This window comes from Stegastes partitus, unplaced genomic scaffold (genome assembly GCF_000690725.1).
Source record: "Stegastes partitus isolate 25-593 unplaced genomic scaffold, Stegastes_partitus-1.0.2 Scaffold1266, whole genome shotgun sequence".
NCBI classification, from domain to species: domain Eukaryota; kingdom Metazoa; phylum Chordata; class Actinopteri; family Pomacentridae; genus Stegastes; species Stegastes partitus.
The window spans coordinates 1-17980 of NW_007578997.1; the positions used below are offsets into that span (position 1 = coordinate 1).

Sequence of the window (17980 nt, forward strand, 5' to 3'; positions counted from 1 at the left end):
GCCCAAATACATGAAGTGTTTTTTTTCAGGAAGTACCTTCCTATGCTGACTTTAAGCCTGTTCAGGACACTTTTCCCACTATATACTACATCCTGATGCGTTTTCAGGACATTCTGAAACGTGAGATTTTTGACAAAAACGACATGCTATAGTATGACTTTTTTTTTCAGGCCCAAATACATGAAGTGTTTTTTTTCAGGAAGTACCTTCCTATGCTGACTTTAAGCCTGTTCAGGACACTTTTCCCACTATATACTACATCCTGATGCGTTTTGAAGACATTTTGAAACGTGAGATTTTTTGACAAAAACGACATGCTATAGTATGACTTTTTTTTATCAGGTCCAAATACATAAAGTGTTTTTTTTCCAGAAGTACCTTCCTAAGCTGACTTTAAACCAGTTCAGGACACTTTTCCCACTGTATACTACATCCTGATGCGTTTTCAGGACATTCAGAAACGTGAGATTTTTTGACAAAAACGCCATACTATAGTATGACTTTTTTTTATTGAAGTTAGTGTTTTGGCCTTTGTGCCTTTGTTGGATCATGTTAGTGAGAGAGAGAAAGGAAAGTAGGGGAAAAGGGCCTATAGGGAAAGGGTCGTGAGCAGGATTTGAACTCATGACCTCCACATTGGGACTGTAGCCTTACACATAGGACACTCGCTCAACCAGGTGAGCTATAGCAGCAGCCCTATAGCATGACATTTTTAATCCACGCCAAAACTGAAAATGACTTTTCTTTGTGAAATACTTTGCTCAGGTGATTTCTACAACATGCATTGAAGTATTTCCAAGAAGTATTTTTTGACAAAAACGACATGCTATAGTATGACTTTTTCTTTATCAGGACCAATACATAATGTGCCGTTTTTAAGGAAGTACCTTAGGCCACACTTGCTCCGATCTGCCCCAAACTCGACATGCCGGATCACAGTTCCACCCGGAGCAGGTTTGCGCCACACCCCGCCGTGCGCAAAGGCCGACAAGCGTAGGGCGAGGACCCGTCCATCGCCGCTTGCGGCTTCAATTTATCATTGTATTGTTGTGGTCAGTCAGTGTGGAGTGACTTCTGCAGCTTCCTTAAATTAGATTTAATACTTTACACAAAGGAAACGTGGCACATGCTGCAGAAATGAGCTAAATATCAAGAATCTTTATCCAAAATCAAACTCTGTATCTTCTAACAAAACTTTTAAAGACCTAAATAGTGTACTAGTGTGTAAAAGTACAATGTAGTAGCTCACAAATATATGAAAAATGTAAATATAGTATGAGTAGTGGAGTGGATTTAGTTCCTCTAGCCGGCGACTGAATGTGTTTTAAAACAGACGTGAATAATTTGGAGTTTTATCCTTTTGTGATGCTAAAACGACTTCAGTTTAAAAATGTGACACAACAGCAGCTTCAATGAAGACGAGACACTCAACTGAATATCCAAAGATTTTATTTATTCTCAGAAAACTCCACATGACCTCTGTGACCCAGAAACACTGCAAAACCAAACTTCCTGTTTCCACCTGAGCCGCTCAGACTTGAAGGCACCGAGGCTCCCGATTGGTTCAAACTGACTCGCTGAGGTTCGAAACAGAGAAGCGTGACTGGTGGAAGGACGTCGGCCGGCCGCGTGCTGCTGCTTCAGGCGTTCAGGTACTTGGCGTGATGCTTGATGTGGTCGCCGATGAAGGAGTAGATGAAGAAGTAGCTGTGGTCGTAGCCCTGCAGGAGGAAAGCCAACGCTCAGGTAAGAACGCACAGAGAGACAACACACGCATTCATCTACATGTAGCGTGATTCATCTGCTCATGATTCAGGTGTTTGGTCTGGAATCAGCTAAACTACAATCGATGGACATTGAGGACCAACACAACAGTGACCACAACTTAACACTTAAGAGTAAGTTGTTGCACCTTAAGCGCTGTGAAAGATCTCAGTAGCTGCCTTTAGATCACGTACGAGATCTTCTCTAAACAGGGATTTTCTTCTGTGTTTTTTTTTTTGCTTTGACAGGACAGAGAGTGAACTAACTGACCGGCTGCAGCCTGAAGACGACGGGGATCTTCTTCTCGGAGCAGACGGCGATCAGGTTGTCGGGCAGCAGCTGGCTGGCCGACAGGAACTGGTCGTCTTGGCCCTGATCGATGAGGATGTCGAGCTGAGGACCGGAGTAGGACGCCGCCAACACGGTGGCGTCGTACGCCTGGAAGAGACGAGGAAGTCAGGCGGTGCTTTAAACCAGTGGCTGAATTCTCTTTACTCTCTGCTCGTTAAGCAGTTCATTGAACGTGTAATGTTCTGGTGCAAGTCTCACCTCCCACGTGGACCTGTCAGAGCCCAGGTATCCGGCGAAGGCCTTCTGTCCCCAGGGACACTGCATCGGGTTGCAGATGGGGGCGAACGCAGAAACCGCCTGCAGGAGACGAATGGACGTCATTCAGCCGAGGTTATAAACACAACGTGGTTCTAGACAGTCAGAGCTGGAGGTGACGTAACAATCATCTGTGTGAAACTCTCAGACTACAAACTGGAAAGAAAACCAAAGACGTGACCTCATTATGACACCAGCATTTAACACAAACAGCTGCTCGTCGACTGAATGTTCCTGAAACGTTCACGACTATCAGAAGATGCCACAACTTCTCCAAACATGCACAGACATCAGAGGAAAATGAGATTCAGCAGCACATGAACCAACGACAAAGACACTCAGAACATCTGTGTTATTTTAACACTTCATTTTGGAATAATTGTTCCTGAAAGGCCTTCATGTAAAAGGGTTTCTGGAACGTTTTGCTGTTTAAGTGAGCGTTCAAGGTACTTTGGTTTTCTTTCTACAGTTGCCTTTTTAAGTTTTGCTGTTGAAAAGGTGGAAGAGAAATTTTATCTGCTGAAATGTCTTCGATTAAACAAATCCCTCTTCAATGTGCATAAAATGTAAGTTACAGAATGTTTCTTGTACGATAGTTAAATCTTTAGTTATGTACAATAAATGCTGACACATCTGTTCTGTTTCTTCGTTTTTATAAAGTGATATTTAATCAACTTTAACTTTTGTTGCTTGCTGTAAAATATATATATTATTTAAACTAAATGTTGTTGTCATCTGGGTTAGGAAAGCTGCAGTGTTATCACAAACTAAACAGCACAATAAACATATAAAACTGTCATAAACTAATTTCTGCTACAAGCCAAACACCCTTAAAAATGGAAGAATATTCTAAAACTCGATTGCAGTCGATGCTTTAAGGAGACGTGTTGCGGTTTGGCTTTAGAACAACACAGTCAGAGGTAAAGCAGACGATTCCTAAAAGACGTGGACGCCTGTCTTCAGCGCTCTGAACAACTTGAGTGTGAGGATACATCAGATCAGTTTGGGTTTTTCACAATGAACAAAAGTCTGTTAAACAAAATGATGTTTGCTCTTTTGTCACATGACACGTCTGTTAAAAACCATGTCTACAAGAAAAGATGCACATTTTTGGCTATTTTTTGTTATGACTCAGCCTAAATGGCAAGCAGCTGGTTAGCGTAGCTTAGCACAAGGCTCGGTCCACCTCAATTCAACAAACAGCTTAGGCCTGACCATCTCATACTTGTCTAGTTTTATTTCTTTGCATATTGTATGTTTTTAGGTAAAACATTGGGGTCACAGGTAACATTGGTTTTTGAAGCACTATGTGTAGGAAACCATGTTCTTGCTTTTAGCCCACTAACATATTACATAACTCTTCCAGTTGGGCCACTATTGGAGTGGATTCACCATCACACCTGCTCAGTGATTGTCCTAATAGTGACCATAGAAGGGGAAAAAAATACTTTCAGTAATTTGTCTCTGACTGGCTTCATTCTCTACATTTTTAAATCTCCTGCTGATGCCAAACACAGGAGGGATAAAAAAAAAAAAAACAGCCTCTTGGGGTGAAAAATAAAGCTTTTACAGTTGTTGGACTATCAGAGTAGATGAAACATGGACATTTTTCTGCACCATCATATAACTGGTTTGTACTATTCTGTCAGAGGAGGGTTTTATCTCTGAAGTGCACAATGAACCTGCACAAGACTGTAGCTCCATTATTTCTCAACTCATGGCTCCACAGCATGATACTGCCACCACCATGCCCTGCAGAAATCGACAAGACCCCACCGTATTTTTTATCTTAACAGCGACTGTTATCTATGAACCCAGGTTTCAGTGAATTGAGACACACTGACTCCTAAACATTAGAAATGGGGAAGCAGCCCGGCTCCGTCAAAGCTACAGCTTGTTTGTTAAATAAGAAATAAGTGCTGGGATTCTATCATGAACATGTACCTTGTATTTCCCAGGGTTCTTCAGGGCACAGATGAGCGCCCCGTGGCCGCCCATGGAGTGTCCAGAGACGGACATCCTGTCTGGGTCGGTGGGGAAGTTAGCGTTGATCAGTTTAGGGAGCTGAGGGAGAAGATCATAAAGATTAGCAAGAAGTAAAGATTGTTTTTTTTTTTTTTTTGTGGCGAGCAGGCGACATAAATCCGTCTCACCTCCTCGGTGACGTACGCGTACATGCGGTAGTTGGTCTTCCAGGGGTCCTGGGTGGAGTTGACGTAGAAACCAGCTCCGGTGCCGAAATCCCAGTTTTCATCCTCCCCTTCGATGCCGCAGCCGCCTGAAGCAGGACGAGAGAAGATGGGTCAGTTCAGAGGAAAACAAACAGCGTGGGTTCTTCAGGGTTTATTGGGAATCAAGAAAGGCCAATGACCGATATTATATGTAATGTTTTAACAGCATGTGATAGCAAGAAAACTGTCATTCATAACGAGGCTTAGTCATTAATAACAGTGACTATAACCGCATATATTCAATAGAAATATTAGTGATTAAATTAGGACGCTCTGCTTTGCTCATGAGGGATCAACACAGATTGATCAGTTGTTCATCTCTGTTTTTTTAATCTTTGACTGTTCCATCACTTTTATTTCCCACATATATTAAAGCATTAATAATCACTGTCTTCCAGGCTCTGTTTCAGGTTAATCTGTGGCTGTCTTTAAATGTAGCCACTTAGCTTAGCATTAGCCACTGTGAGAGAAGCTAACTTCCTGGTTTAGTTTTTGCAGGTCGTGTCTCCGTTAGAAAAACGTTGCTGAGACCACAGAGTGACGACAGACAGGCATTTAATTTATCAATAACTGGGCAATAAAAGTACTGATACCGATAAATACTGCCCACAACAATGGGCCAGAACAATGTTTGATCTGTCCCGACTGGAGTGGAAAGTTCTACTGATGACTAAACAGTTAATAACAATACAACAGGTGTTTGGTGAAGACAGAGAGTTTAATAAAGTCGCTATAAAAACATGTGGCAGCACATTATAACCGCATAACAAAGGCCTGCGCTAGTTCACACAAATAGAACTATGGCCACTTCCTGTTCATGTGTTTCTGCCTGCCAGTGTAAAACCAGCACACTCCTGCAACCATAGCTCATTTATTTCATACACAGAGTGCATCAAGTCTCAGTAAAAACAACTCCAGTCATGTTCAGGTGCTGCTGAGTGTTTGTACATACGTGGGCTGGTGTCTGGAGCTACGATGATGATGCCGTGTTCGGCGGCGGCGAGCTGGCTTCCAGATTTGGTGATGAAGTTCTGCTCCGTGCACGTCAGGCCTGCAGAGGAACGCACGATAAAAACCGATCACAATGACAACTGAGGATTATTTAAACAGATTATTAACTGTCTGTGGTAAACATGGAACCTCAAGCTTACAATGAATACATGAAAGAACTGTTGTCACACTGATAACCCAAATATCTCCTCAAGAATAAGACAATACAGTCGTGACTCGATAATCCGACACTAAATGTAAAACCTGCTTTTATGTCGGATAGCAAGGCTGTCGGATAGTCAAGATGGAGGTCCAGATACAAGGAGGGCTTGATGCTGGAAGGCTCATTTGTTGTTAATTATTGTTCATAGTTGTTATAATAACTAGTAGGGCTGCTCCCAGTTCCACTTTTTGCTCTCTGGATATTCAGGCCCAATGAATGATGAATATCCCAACGTTCGGTGGGGTTGGGAGGGTACCCGTCGGAGCGCACCCTCGGGGTGGAAGTGGTTGGAACGCACAGGCAGTACTTGGCTGCTGATCCTAGTTTAGTTAGCGCTCACACTTCTGTTTCCACCATCGGTGGCGGTGGGGGAGTGGCAGATACGCTCCACCGTTACCATCCATGTTTACTTCACTGAGCACGCTCGCTGCGTGTGACGTCGTCGTGTCCTCTTCTGCGCATGCGGGACACTTTTGGGTCGTATGAAGTTCACACAGCAGATCACATACAAGTCGTGTTTAATTAGAAATGTGAACGAACTCACAAAGAAATCAGATTTCACAAAAAATTAGTATTAAGTCCTGCAGTGTGAACGTAGCCAATCTGTGGGATTGTTCAGTCAGATAATACGCCGTTATCCTGATTGGTGACATTAAATGTCATGTCGGAGTCACAATCCAAGGCTGTCACTATGTTAAGGCTGTTTTTTTATGGGTTCCGTTCGTTTTTCCTAAAAACCTGTCGGATATCAAGGTTTAGGATTGTTCAGGTTCGGATTATCGAGTCATATTTTTCCATTTTTAAATAACAAATCTCATGACAACCACCACTGCACATTCTGTTTGAACCACATCATCTGTTTGTCCCACTGAACTCCATTTAGCCAGACGACTATTACAAATGCATCAGTGAGCTTCAGTGTTAAACTCAGTCAGTCACGTGTAGTTTAATTACTATAAACACACGCGAGTTTATCTTGTTCATCCTCCTGCTGCCACAAACACTCACCACAGCAGTGACTCCATGTTCCAGAAACTGAATGTTTACATTATTAATTCTACAAACGTCGGTATTGTTAGGACTCAGTCCAGCTGTTTATCGGCTTTTAGGTCAATCTCAGCCATCATACAGCATAATAATGATGTTTTTAATGCCATAGAACAGTGAAGGTTTGATAAAGTCTGCAAATACACAAACCACTACCATGTTTGAGTCATTTATCTTGTTATAGTTACTGCTCCAGTGAACTATTTTAACCACTTCTTCTTTAAATATTTCAACGATTCATCCATCATTTTAGCTGTTTTTGTTTTTTAACCATATTAGAGCTCTTCCAGCCATTACTTTTAGCCTTACCATTCATCTAGCTGTATATATTGACCATTTATCAGATATTTAACTAATCATTTCTATGTCACTTGTGGCTATTTAATTAGTTACCTTCAGCTACCTCATTCATCCTTTTTTTTCACAGTCAAAAACAACACTCGGTTTAGCTTCTATTTCTCAGTATTTCTAAAAAAAAAAATAGCCACTGCTGTCTGTTTTCTGCATGTCAAAGGCTTTGGTTTCTGCTTCTGTTTTGTTTTACGGCAGGAAAGTTGTTTTGTTTTTCTGATTTCTGAGTAAAAGTGAGTAAACTTCAATGGCGACGGCCAGAGCAGCACGCATAGACGATGAAATACCTTCATGCATGAGTCACACACGCAAAAATAGCATAATGTCAACGTTACAGAGACCCCCATCTGATTTACACATCGTGTGTTCAGGGGAGATCATGGATTATTTAGAGGAGACAAGCTTCTCCTGGATCCCTTTTAGTTCCCTTTATGCTTTCAGCCATTTAATCTGTTCCTTCCAGCTGTTAAAAGACTCGTCTGCTTTTTTGTCACCTTAGTTTGCACTTTCTTCTTTTATAAACTAGATTAGAATTTGTCTTTTTTCAAATCAGCTCACTGGAACCATTCCATGAACCCTTTGGATACTGCATTAGAGCAAGAGAATCTGATTAATTTGGGGGGGGGGAAATGCTAAAAATGACAGTTATAGGAACAAATAAAGCCTTTTTTAATGAGTAAAAAATATATTGGAGCGGTTTTATAAAGATTCCTCTCGTTGACTCATGCATTCATTCGTCAGTAAACATCCTGACATCGGCAGCAGACTCACCAGAGAGCCAGTACATGACGGGACACTTGTCGGTCTCGGCTTTGGGAGGCAGATAAACGGCAAACTTCATCTTGCACTTCAACTCGGTGCTGCACGAAAGAAACACATAAAGTCAGACATGTGAATGTAGTTCTGTTTCATTTCTACACTTCACCAGATTCTAATTTCTGGACTTTTCAGTAGAGTTTCAGACCGTATTTGAAATCTGACTCTGAATAGCTGAGTGTTTATTACCTACAGAGAGGCTTTATTATGCTTTTATCCACCTGATAGCACACATGTTGCATTCTGACTGTGTGTGCTGAGTTTGTTTGATAATTTTAATGAATTTTTCAGCATCTTAATCGAGCTGCAACAGCATTTCTGCATTGAACACATAGTATCAGTAAATAAAACACCACAACCATAAATAATGACACCAATAAAGTGCCTAAAGGACATTTAAATATCCAAAAAGACATTTTATGAAGCACTATTACGGCAAACACTAAAGGAAAACAGCAAACCTTAGAAAAGCAACACAGGTGATCGTCCAGTGAGAGAATATCAACCAACAAATCCACCTGCTGACCTGAACTCTGCAGCTCTGGAGGCCACAGGTGTGAGAATGAGTCTCACCTTTCGTGTTCGAAAACCTTCTGGAAGCCACCGGCGCATTTGTTGGAGGACACTTGAGTGAGGGCCATGTTTGATCTGCAGGCAGACAGCAGCAGAGTGAGATTATGACCAGCTGAAGCTATAAACGTCCCACGTTATTCAGTTTGGTTCACAGGTGGTTACCTCAGTCTGTGTTGGCAGGTTTTCAGACGCTGACCTGAATAGCTCATTCAGTTCATAACTAATAACTCATAACACAAAGAAACTTTGTGTTCCATGACGCTAATATACACGCGTGTTATCTCGGGAGCAAAGGTGAAGCAACGCTTTGTGGAATCTTTGACAAACTTAATGAGTGATTCTGCTGCTTCAGACACTTTGTGAGCAATAAATAAATAAATGCAGCTTTTAACTAGATTTTGCACAAACAAACTAAACAATGACTTTCCCTTAATAGAACAAAACATGCTGACAGTTTAAATAACCTGTTGCGGTAGATTTAGCAGTGTGAAAGTTGGATTTATGAAATAACGTCACTGCTTCATATTAAAACTGTCGTATGAAACTTCTTGCACAGTCATTGTGTGATAATACGAGTAGATTAGTTAGTTTTCAGATGCATGTAAAACAGCAAAGTAGCCACGAGTAAGTCAATTAGCTTTATTAGCTGATGGGAAATAAACATAAACTTTAAAGAAAATACAAGATTTCTGATTAACAGATTCCAATTACGCAGTTAAGGAGAAAATTTAAAATACCCTAATATGATGTTGTTCTGGTCCTATGTGGTCTGGAAGCAAACTAATGGGGGGAAAGTGTCATTTAAAACCTGTTTACAAATGTTTATTATGCAGTATTTACATCTAACCAAGGTAAGTTTACGTTGACTGGTATTTGGTGTGATCTATATCTGAAAAAAGCAGTTCAACAAAAAGAATAAAAACCTCACACATTTCAAACTTTGTGTCACACAGTCTACAACTTTTTCTTGATCTGACAAGTCTCTGGAGACGTTGGACCCTGATCTGGATCGGGTCTGATGTGATCTAGATGTGAAATAAGCAGGAAAATCACTATTTTTCTTGCATGTTTTACTATACTGACATCATGTTTTATTCTAGTCCAGCTTTGACAAGTCTGGGTAAAGTGTCTTTTGATCTCGGCCTGGTCTAGATTTTTACAAAAGCAATAACATCACATTTTCTTGGATTGTCACAGTTACTTCATTCTGCTGTGGGTTAATCAAGTATGCATGCAGGGAGTTTTCTGTTCTATTCTATCCTATTCTATTCTAAACAACATCCATGCTTTACTTAATGCTTTAAATATCTTCTTGCATCAGTACTTGGACAGTTTAGGTTCATCTTCCTGTCAAATAAAGCCACTTCCACTGTTGCACATCGCCACACACTACTAAAAATCATGCTTGTTTACCTACAATAACTGCTGTCTTTCAAAATATGACTCAAATAAGCAGCAACACATGTTCATTTTAGCCACACACAACAGTGCACATTACAATCATTCAACTCTTTACTGATAACGTCAGTGGTGAGTCACAGTCAAGTGCGATCATTAAACCTACTAAAGTCCTGCAAAATGCATCCTCTACACGCCGAATTGCACACAACAGCTCTCAAAACTTTAAGAATGTCTTACATGGTCAACCACGTTGTGCTCGGATTATAAACATGTGAAATTCAAAAAGGTCAGAATTAAAATAGAGTTTGGCGTGCAGCGGCATACTGGGGGGCGTGCAGGGGCTAGCAACTCAAGTTAGCTCCTGTGGATATTGCACACCGTTAACTGCTATTAACGAATGTCAGCTCGAATTTAGACATCTTATTAAACTGAGAAAACTAATTAAACGTATAATTCCCGGTACAGACCTTAGTAAATCACCGTAGTTTGTCGGTAAATGTGTTTGTCCCGCTGGCTTGCTAACTTCCCCGCCGGTGCAGCGCAGAGCGTCCAAAGTCCAACGGCGTCAGTGGCGACGTGGTGACGTCACGGGAGCGGCCCTCTGTACGTGCGAGACGTAATGTACGTCATCAGACACAAGATGGCGCTGGAGTTTAACCAAATAAAATGCAGTTTCTTTGAGTTGGCTTGTTACACGTGCATAAACTTAAACTGTGTACAAGCAAAACAAAATTACAGAAAGTGCACCGTTTTTCAAAAATAACTACATGAATAATTTTAAATAAGTAAGTATCAAAACAGGAAGAAACATGTTTGTATGGCTGTAAGACTGTTAGATTAGGCATTAAAATACCAGCGAAATGTGTAACAGGTGGACAAAACAAGCTAAATGCAGAATAAAAACCTGAAATGGAAGAAATTCTATCAAGTACTTGAGATGAGAGAAGCAACAAAACATTTTCATAGACTGTTGAACAGGCAGCAACAAATACTAGCATGAAATTTTAAGAAGATTTAAGCTTTAATATTTTAGACAATTTTGACATTAAAGTCATAACATTTTAGGAAAGGAGTTGTTATAGTCTCACAATAAAGCATGAGTTTTAGAATTAAGCGACAATATTTTAAGAGTAACATCACGTTATATTCGTAATAGCGTCAGTAAAAAGCAACTGGACTTCTTGTTTGGTTCTGGAAGATGTTTCACATTTCATCTACCATTTTAACTGTCTGGTGGGGAGTTGTAGTTAAAGTTTCAGATATATATTGTTGCAGGTTTAAATATTAAAGTAATAGTATTGTGGACATTTACAAAAAAAATCCAGCAGTTAGTTACAGTATTTGAAAAATAACATCTTATAATATTGTGATGAATCAATAATATTTTAGCAAACAAAACTGTAATAATAATGTTTTTTAGGTAAAGGCCATATTGTTTTTGAGAATAAAGTCATAATGTTTTGACAAAGAACTTCTAATATTTCCAGGTTTAAGTCCTAATATTTTAAGAATCACATTATATATTGTGAATAAAACCATATTTTAAAAAGAAGGTTGTAACGTTTTTTGGATTAAGAGCACATTCTCCTAAAAATAAAGTTGTAATGTTGCCAGAATTAAATCATAGTATTTTAAGATGACAGGCATAGTATTGTGTGTGTGTGTGTGTGTGTCTGAGAGAGAGAGAAAAGGTACAATATTTTAAGATTGCATTCATATTATATTTGTGACATTTGTTAGCAAATTGGTAAAACAAACAACAATTATTTAAACAAATATGACAAATACAACAAATGAGGTCAGTATAAACTAAAATAAAAGGTGTTAAAGCTGCTGCAAAATCAGGAACGACATGAGGGACCTGTCATGTTGACAATGTTGTTTAGAGGTGAACGTTTCCAGTAAACCTGAAGACAATCCGTTCGTGTCTCGCTGAATGACCTGGAGTGAACCCGTCGATATTGTGGCTCCTCGCTCTTCCTGCCTCCTTTATTATCAGCCTGTTTGTGTCTGGACTCTTGTTTTGAAGCAGTCTGTCCTCACACACGCTCACCTGTAACCAATGGTAACCACTTTTCAAAAGAAGAATCTCACTTTGTGAAGCAAATAAAAAGGGAAAATTAAATTACTGTCCTCCTGTGACTGTTTACGTTCTGCATCTCTGCATTTCTGTTTTCAAACCACCTGTCAGACAGAATCTCCTCCACTTTTTCTCTCCTCGCCAATCGTCGGCCCTCGCCGTGTCTGCAGAGCACAATTTGTGCTGTAAATTATTTATTAATGCACACTCACAGCACAGCAGTACTTGTGTCCTGTCTGTCTCTGCAGCTGCTTCCTAAATTAGACCGTTTCGAATCGTCCGCCGCCCCCACGTCCGCCCACCCCCCTCAAAGAAAGAAAAAAAAAAAAAACAGATTAAATTCACTCAGCATCCTCAAATACACTCCCTGCTCTCAACATGATTATGGTTACGCCTGCAGCCATGCATCCATGTGCGCTGGAGGACTCCATTTGGAAGAGAATTCGTCACACATCACTGTTTTCTCGCTCATCGTTTCTGTCGCAGTCCATCAGGTGGCAGCGGAGGCCCTTCAGATGCGTAGGTAGATAAATATATACTTTATTCATCTCCTTGGGGGAAATTCAAGGTGTGGAGCAGCTCTCACGTGTTACAGTTAAGGAAATTAGGGGAAGTAGCATGAAAAATGATGTGCAAATTGTGCTGATAGAAGAAATAAGGTGCAAGATTGTGAAAAGTCTAAATACAGTATAACAATGAAATAATAATAATGAGCAATAATAAGCAGGTAGAGTGACCTGTTCTGCTGGAAGGCCCTTGAGCAAAGCTCGACCAGCTCCAGCGCTGCTATTCTGTAAATGACCTCCGACCTTCCAGCCTGTTTCTTTGGATCAGAATCAGTTTTATTGCAGCGTGTTGGTGCTTCATACTAACGTGTGTTTTTTAAAAGCAAACGCTGCAAGTCAGTAGACAGCCAGTGTATGAATCCAAGGAAAATATAAAGGTAATAGAAAAAGTAATAGAAATATGTCCAGTGTGCAGGAATGTGCACATTATTCAACTGAAAAATCTACAAGAGCACATCGTATGTAGTGTGTGAACACCTTGAATTGTGCAAATCTGAATATAAAAATAACCGCTGACAGTCGTGATCATTACGTTTTTATCAGTTTGGAGAATAGACGGCAAGTATTCTGAGAAAAAAAAGTCATAACTTTGAGAAAAGCTATAACATGACAAGAGAAAATATCTAATAGTTAAAAGAAAAAAAAAAGCTGCAACGTTTCTTTAAAAATTTTAGAAATAATAATTTATTTGTTAAAAAAGGGTAGTTTTGAAGTCACAATATTTTCAAGAAATTCAGTCTTAATATTTGGGGAAAAAAAAGTCATATTTAAAGATTGAAGTCAGATTATTATGATGGCAAATATACTAGAGACAAAGCTGCAGTGTTTGAAGAATAAAATCAAAACATTTTGACAGACAGAAGAGGACTTTTTGTTTTTATTAAAGTTATTGTGTTTTCAGAATATAGCTGTGATATTTATGATAATCAAATTTATTCTCCTCTCGGTCTCTCGAGTTTGTTCTTGTTTCCTCTGCGCTCCGTATAAACACAGGCTGCGTCTTCTGAAGCAGCTTATTGGATTCTGCTTCGGTCTGATTGCAAACCAACATCCTGACATGTTCTGACAGACTAATGAGTGAATCCTCCCCGTCGTCACACGCTGCATGTGCGCTTACTGCTGCTACTCGTGTTGTGGGGACAGAAGTCTGTTTACACAATACTGTGGGAACTCTGTGTGACAAACAGTAACGACGACAAAAAGACACACAACCGTGACAGTGAGATACAAAAGACCACTAAGACACTCGAGACTGTGACAAAGTGACAAAAGACAACCACAAAAAGACTGTAATGGGACACAAACGACTACAACACGACACAAAAAAGTCCTCAAAGGGACACAAAGAACTATATAGAGACACAAAATGACAACAAAGAGACACTACATTCTCAAAAAGCAACACAAAAATACTAACAACAGACACAATGAACGGAGAGAGACGCAAATTTACTGGGAAGAGACAAAATATGAATACAAAAAGACACAGAATGACCACACGTTGACACAAACTACAACACAGTGACACAAAACATCTACAAAGAGATACAAAATGACGACAAAGAGACACAAAATTACTGTAAAGAGACACAAAATAACTACAAAGAGATACAAATTTATTATAAACACACACCAAATTACTACAAATAGATACAAAATTACTATAAAGAGATACAAAATGACTACAAAAAGACACAAAATAACTACAAAGAGACACACAATGACAACAAAAAGACACAAAGTGACTACAAAAAGATACAAAATGACTACAAAAAGATACAAAATGACTACAAAGACACAAAATGACTACAAAAAGATACAAAATGACTACAAAGACACAAAATGACGAAAAACGGCATCTAAGAGCGACAAACAGCTACAAAGAGACAGACATGGTCGTCCTTTTACTTTAGCATGTTAGCACGGTAACAACTTCAACATAAAACAAGTGAGAACACATCAGAAACACTAAAAAAACCATTCAGTCCCTGCATTCAGTTCTGAAACTGCCTTCAAAGTCCCGTGTTTGGTTTCATTACTGTGATTAATTCTAATTCTAATTCTAGCAGAATAACGGCAGACTGTTTAAATGTTTGCATATAAATGACACATTAAGAACTCATAAGAAATAAGTACATAATTAAGTGTGCCAATATCCTTATTCTGTCTATAAATCATTTATTAATAACTGTCTCCTTAATTTGTTCATTTAAATGCAAATTTAATTAATCAACTTGTAATTGCGTTTAAAACGTGATCATTTCGTTCTCTGATTATAACTGAACACTGTGATAGTTTGTCATTAGTCGAGCAGCACCCTCGAGATTTTACCAGTAACGAGGTAGTGATGCCAAACAACCTTAAAGACACACAAAATGACTACAGAGAGACAAAAAAAAGGCTTAAAAAGTCACACAAGAAGACTACAAATGGACATAAAACAACATAAAGAGACACAGAATGTCTACAAAGAGACACAAGAATAATACAACGAGATGCAAAATGAACAGAAACACACAAGGTGCCAGAAAACAACTGGACGCAAAAAGACAACAAATGGACACAAAAGTTTACAAATGGACAAAAAAACACTATAAATGTACACAAAAACACTACAAATGGACAAAAAGACTACAAATGGACACAAACCAATGTAAAGAGACAAAAATGTCTGCAAAGAGACAAAAAATTCTTACAAAGTTACACAATAAGACTACAAATGGACATAAACAGACACAGAATGTCTACAAAGAGACACAAGAACAATACAACGAGATGCAAAATGAACAGAAACACACAAGGTGCCAGAAAACAACTACAAAGTGATGCAAAAAGACAACAAATGGACACAAAAAGACTACAAATAGACACAAAGAAACTACAAATGGACAAAAAAAAGATTAAAGATGGACACAAAAGTTTACAAATAGACAAAAAACCACTATAAATGAACACAAAGAAACTACAAATGGACACAGAAAGACTAAAAATGTACACAAAAGACTACAAATGGACACAAAAAGACTACAAATAGACACAAAGAAACTACAAATGGACAAAAAAAGATTAAAGATGGACACAAAAGTTTACAAATGGACAAAAAAACACTATAAATGGACACAAAAGACTACAAATGGATACAAAAAGACAAAAGATGGACACAAAAGACTACAAATGGACACAAACCAGTGTAAAGAGACACAAAATGTCTGCAAAGAGAGACACAAAATCACAATAAAGACACACAAGAACAATACAAAGAGATGCAAACTGACACTTGAACAGAAAGTTGCCATGAAACAAGTGAGGCATTGATGATCCTACATGGAACCCGGCTGTGACTTTATAGCTGTAATAAGAACACAACTGCCAGCCAACATCTGGACTGTCGAATGTTCTGCAGCTGGACCTGCTGAGAAATCTGAGTCACCGTATCCGTCAGTCACGCCAGGGAGAAGAAAACGGGGACAAAAAAACCTGCATTCTAAGATAAACCCGTAATTAGAGCGAGTGATCGGTCGGAGGGAGATTGACGAGCTCGACGACGTGAGCTCTGCGCTGGAACAGGAAGCGTTCTGTCACCGTTCTGTCAAAGTCAGCGAGCCTTTGATGCAGCATGCGGCGCTAATCAGATTGGAGCCAATGGTAAATGGATTGGGGCTCCTGTGTGAGCGCTGGGCTAATTACATGTTCCACCATGTTAATCGAATAACACGCTATCACTTCACCAGCAGGAGCCAGAGGAGACGAGGCGCTCACGGATAGTACATATTCACCTGCCTCATTTATTAAGACATTACACATGCTGCTATCAGTGGCTTCATTCCCCTCAGGTCATCTCAACTCGGCACATATTTCAATTAGGAGGACTGCGCAGAGGGTAGCTGACCAACGGAGATGAGGTTTGTGCAGCATAGATTGATTGTATTCACATTTACAGCAGGGCTTCGTGCGTTACAGAGATTCTCTCCTAATGTTAAATGTTAACGTCTTAACAAAAACAATACCCAGATAACTGTGGTTAACCATGAGCAAAGTGATTATTTAGGGATAAGTTGGGTCAAGTTTATGCTCAACTGACTAATGTCTAGAATAATGATGGATTTTATAAAGTGTGCAGAGGGAGGAGGACGGGGTGGATGGATGGATCAGCAAACCTTGTTTCCAGCTGTACTGATGGTCAACACTGGTTTCCTGGTTTTGAGTTTGTGTTTTTTTATTATTTACTTCCATTCTATCAACAACTACAGCTCTTGCTATCCCAATCCCTATCTGTACCCTATCTGTCTATCTCTAAAATATATAACTGAAATTATTATTTGGGTGTAAGTTGAATGTCAAGTTCAGGTAAAGGAAAAATAAAATAGCGCCCACATCCTAACAAGAAACAATCCTCACAGGTTTAAGCTCAAGTTACTTTTCAGTGACTCCAGTAGTTATGGCTCTTATGTGGAAAAAAATGTTTAATTTTGCAGATGGAGGAGGATGGGGTGGATGGATGGGTCCGCAAAACATCAACACCGTTTCTAGCCACACATGATCAACACTGGTTTCTTTTCTTTGTGTGTACTTTCATTTAAAAGATCTAATAACAGCTACAACTCTCACTATCCACATTCCTGTCCTTCTTTTAAACAAAATGTAGTTATCTATAACTGAAACTGCTATTTGGGGGTAAATTGAAGATTAAGTTCAGGTACAAGGTGAAGGGAAGTGTTCCCCATGTCCTCACAAGTTTATGCTCACATGACCTTGAATGTCTCCAGTAAATATGGTTCTCAAACAGAAAAATGACAAGTGTGCAGATGGAGGAGGATGGGATGGGGTGGATGGACGGATCAGCAAAACATAAACACTGCTTCTAGCTGCACTTTTTTTGTGGGTAATTTCTGAAAGAAAAAAGAAAAAACAGACGAGTGTTTCAGATCACATTAAACGCTTAATAACGTTTTATCTCATCTTAAATGAGAAGAAAATATTCGACACCACATCAGCTGCACTTGAAGCCGTCCTTTAACCCACAGCCCGTCATGTCGCCTTCATACATATGCAGGCGACGCGTTGGGGATTTGTTCTGTCACGTTCGCCGGCGGAAGGCTGACGATGAATTATACGCTGAAAAGGAGGTTAATCCTCATAAGATGCAACAGGATCCGACGTGTCTGTTCTAATCAATGCCGAGGCACCGATAATTGATCGGCGGTGCCATCCGGGGTCAGCGGCTGACGATGATCCTTGGAAACTCATTTGAACTGATTACTGCTCTGTCAATTGCCTGACAAACAGGATTAATGTGAGCGACGCTGCGGTTGGAGCTGTCAGGAGATGATCG

At 39.6% G+C, this 17980-nt stretch overlaps 1 protein-coding gene across 1 annotated transcript; it reads right to left on the reverse strand.

Annotated features, from left to right (window-relative positions):
* Positions 1–1432: 1432 nt before the first annotated feature.
* On the reverse strand, positions 1433–10569 carry esd (esterase D/formylglutathione hydrolase). Its single transcript, XM_008297974.1, has 9 exons — positions 10470–10569; positions 8602–8676; positions 7984–8072; positions 5554–5652; positions 4524–4648; positions 4315–4434; positions 2314–2412; positions 2035–2202; positions 1433–1721 (listed from the first exon to the last, which is right to left on the reverse strand). The coding sequence occupies exons 2-9, from the start codon at positions 8667–8669 to the stop codon at positions 1641–1643; spliced, it is 849 nt and encodes a 282-aa protein (XP_008296196.1). The 5' UTR covers positions 8670–8676; positions 10470–10569; the 3' UTR covers positions 1433–1640.
* Positions 10570–17980: the final 7411 nt, after the last annotated feature.

Bases quoted from the DNA above. Each gene is read 5' to 3' on its own strand.
- esd (XM_008297974.1), bottom strand. From the start codon at position 8,669: ATGGCCCTCACTCAAGTGTCCTCCAACAAATGCGCCGGTGGCTTCCAG. The intron at 4,435-4,523 runs GTGAGACGGATT...CTTCTCCCTCAG, and splicing joins ACGCGTACGTCACCGAGGAG to CTCCCTAAACTGATCAACGC. The intron at 2,413-4,314 runs GTACATGTTCAT...CGTCTCCTGCAG, and splicing joins AGAACCCTGGGAAATACAAG to GCGGTTTCTGCGTTCGCCCC.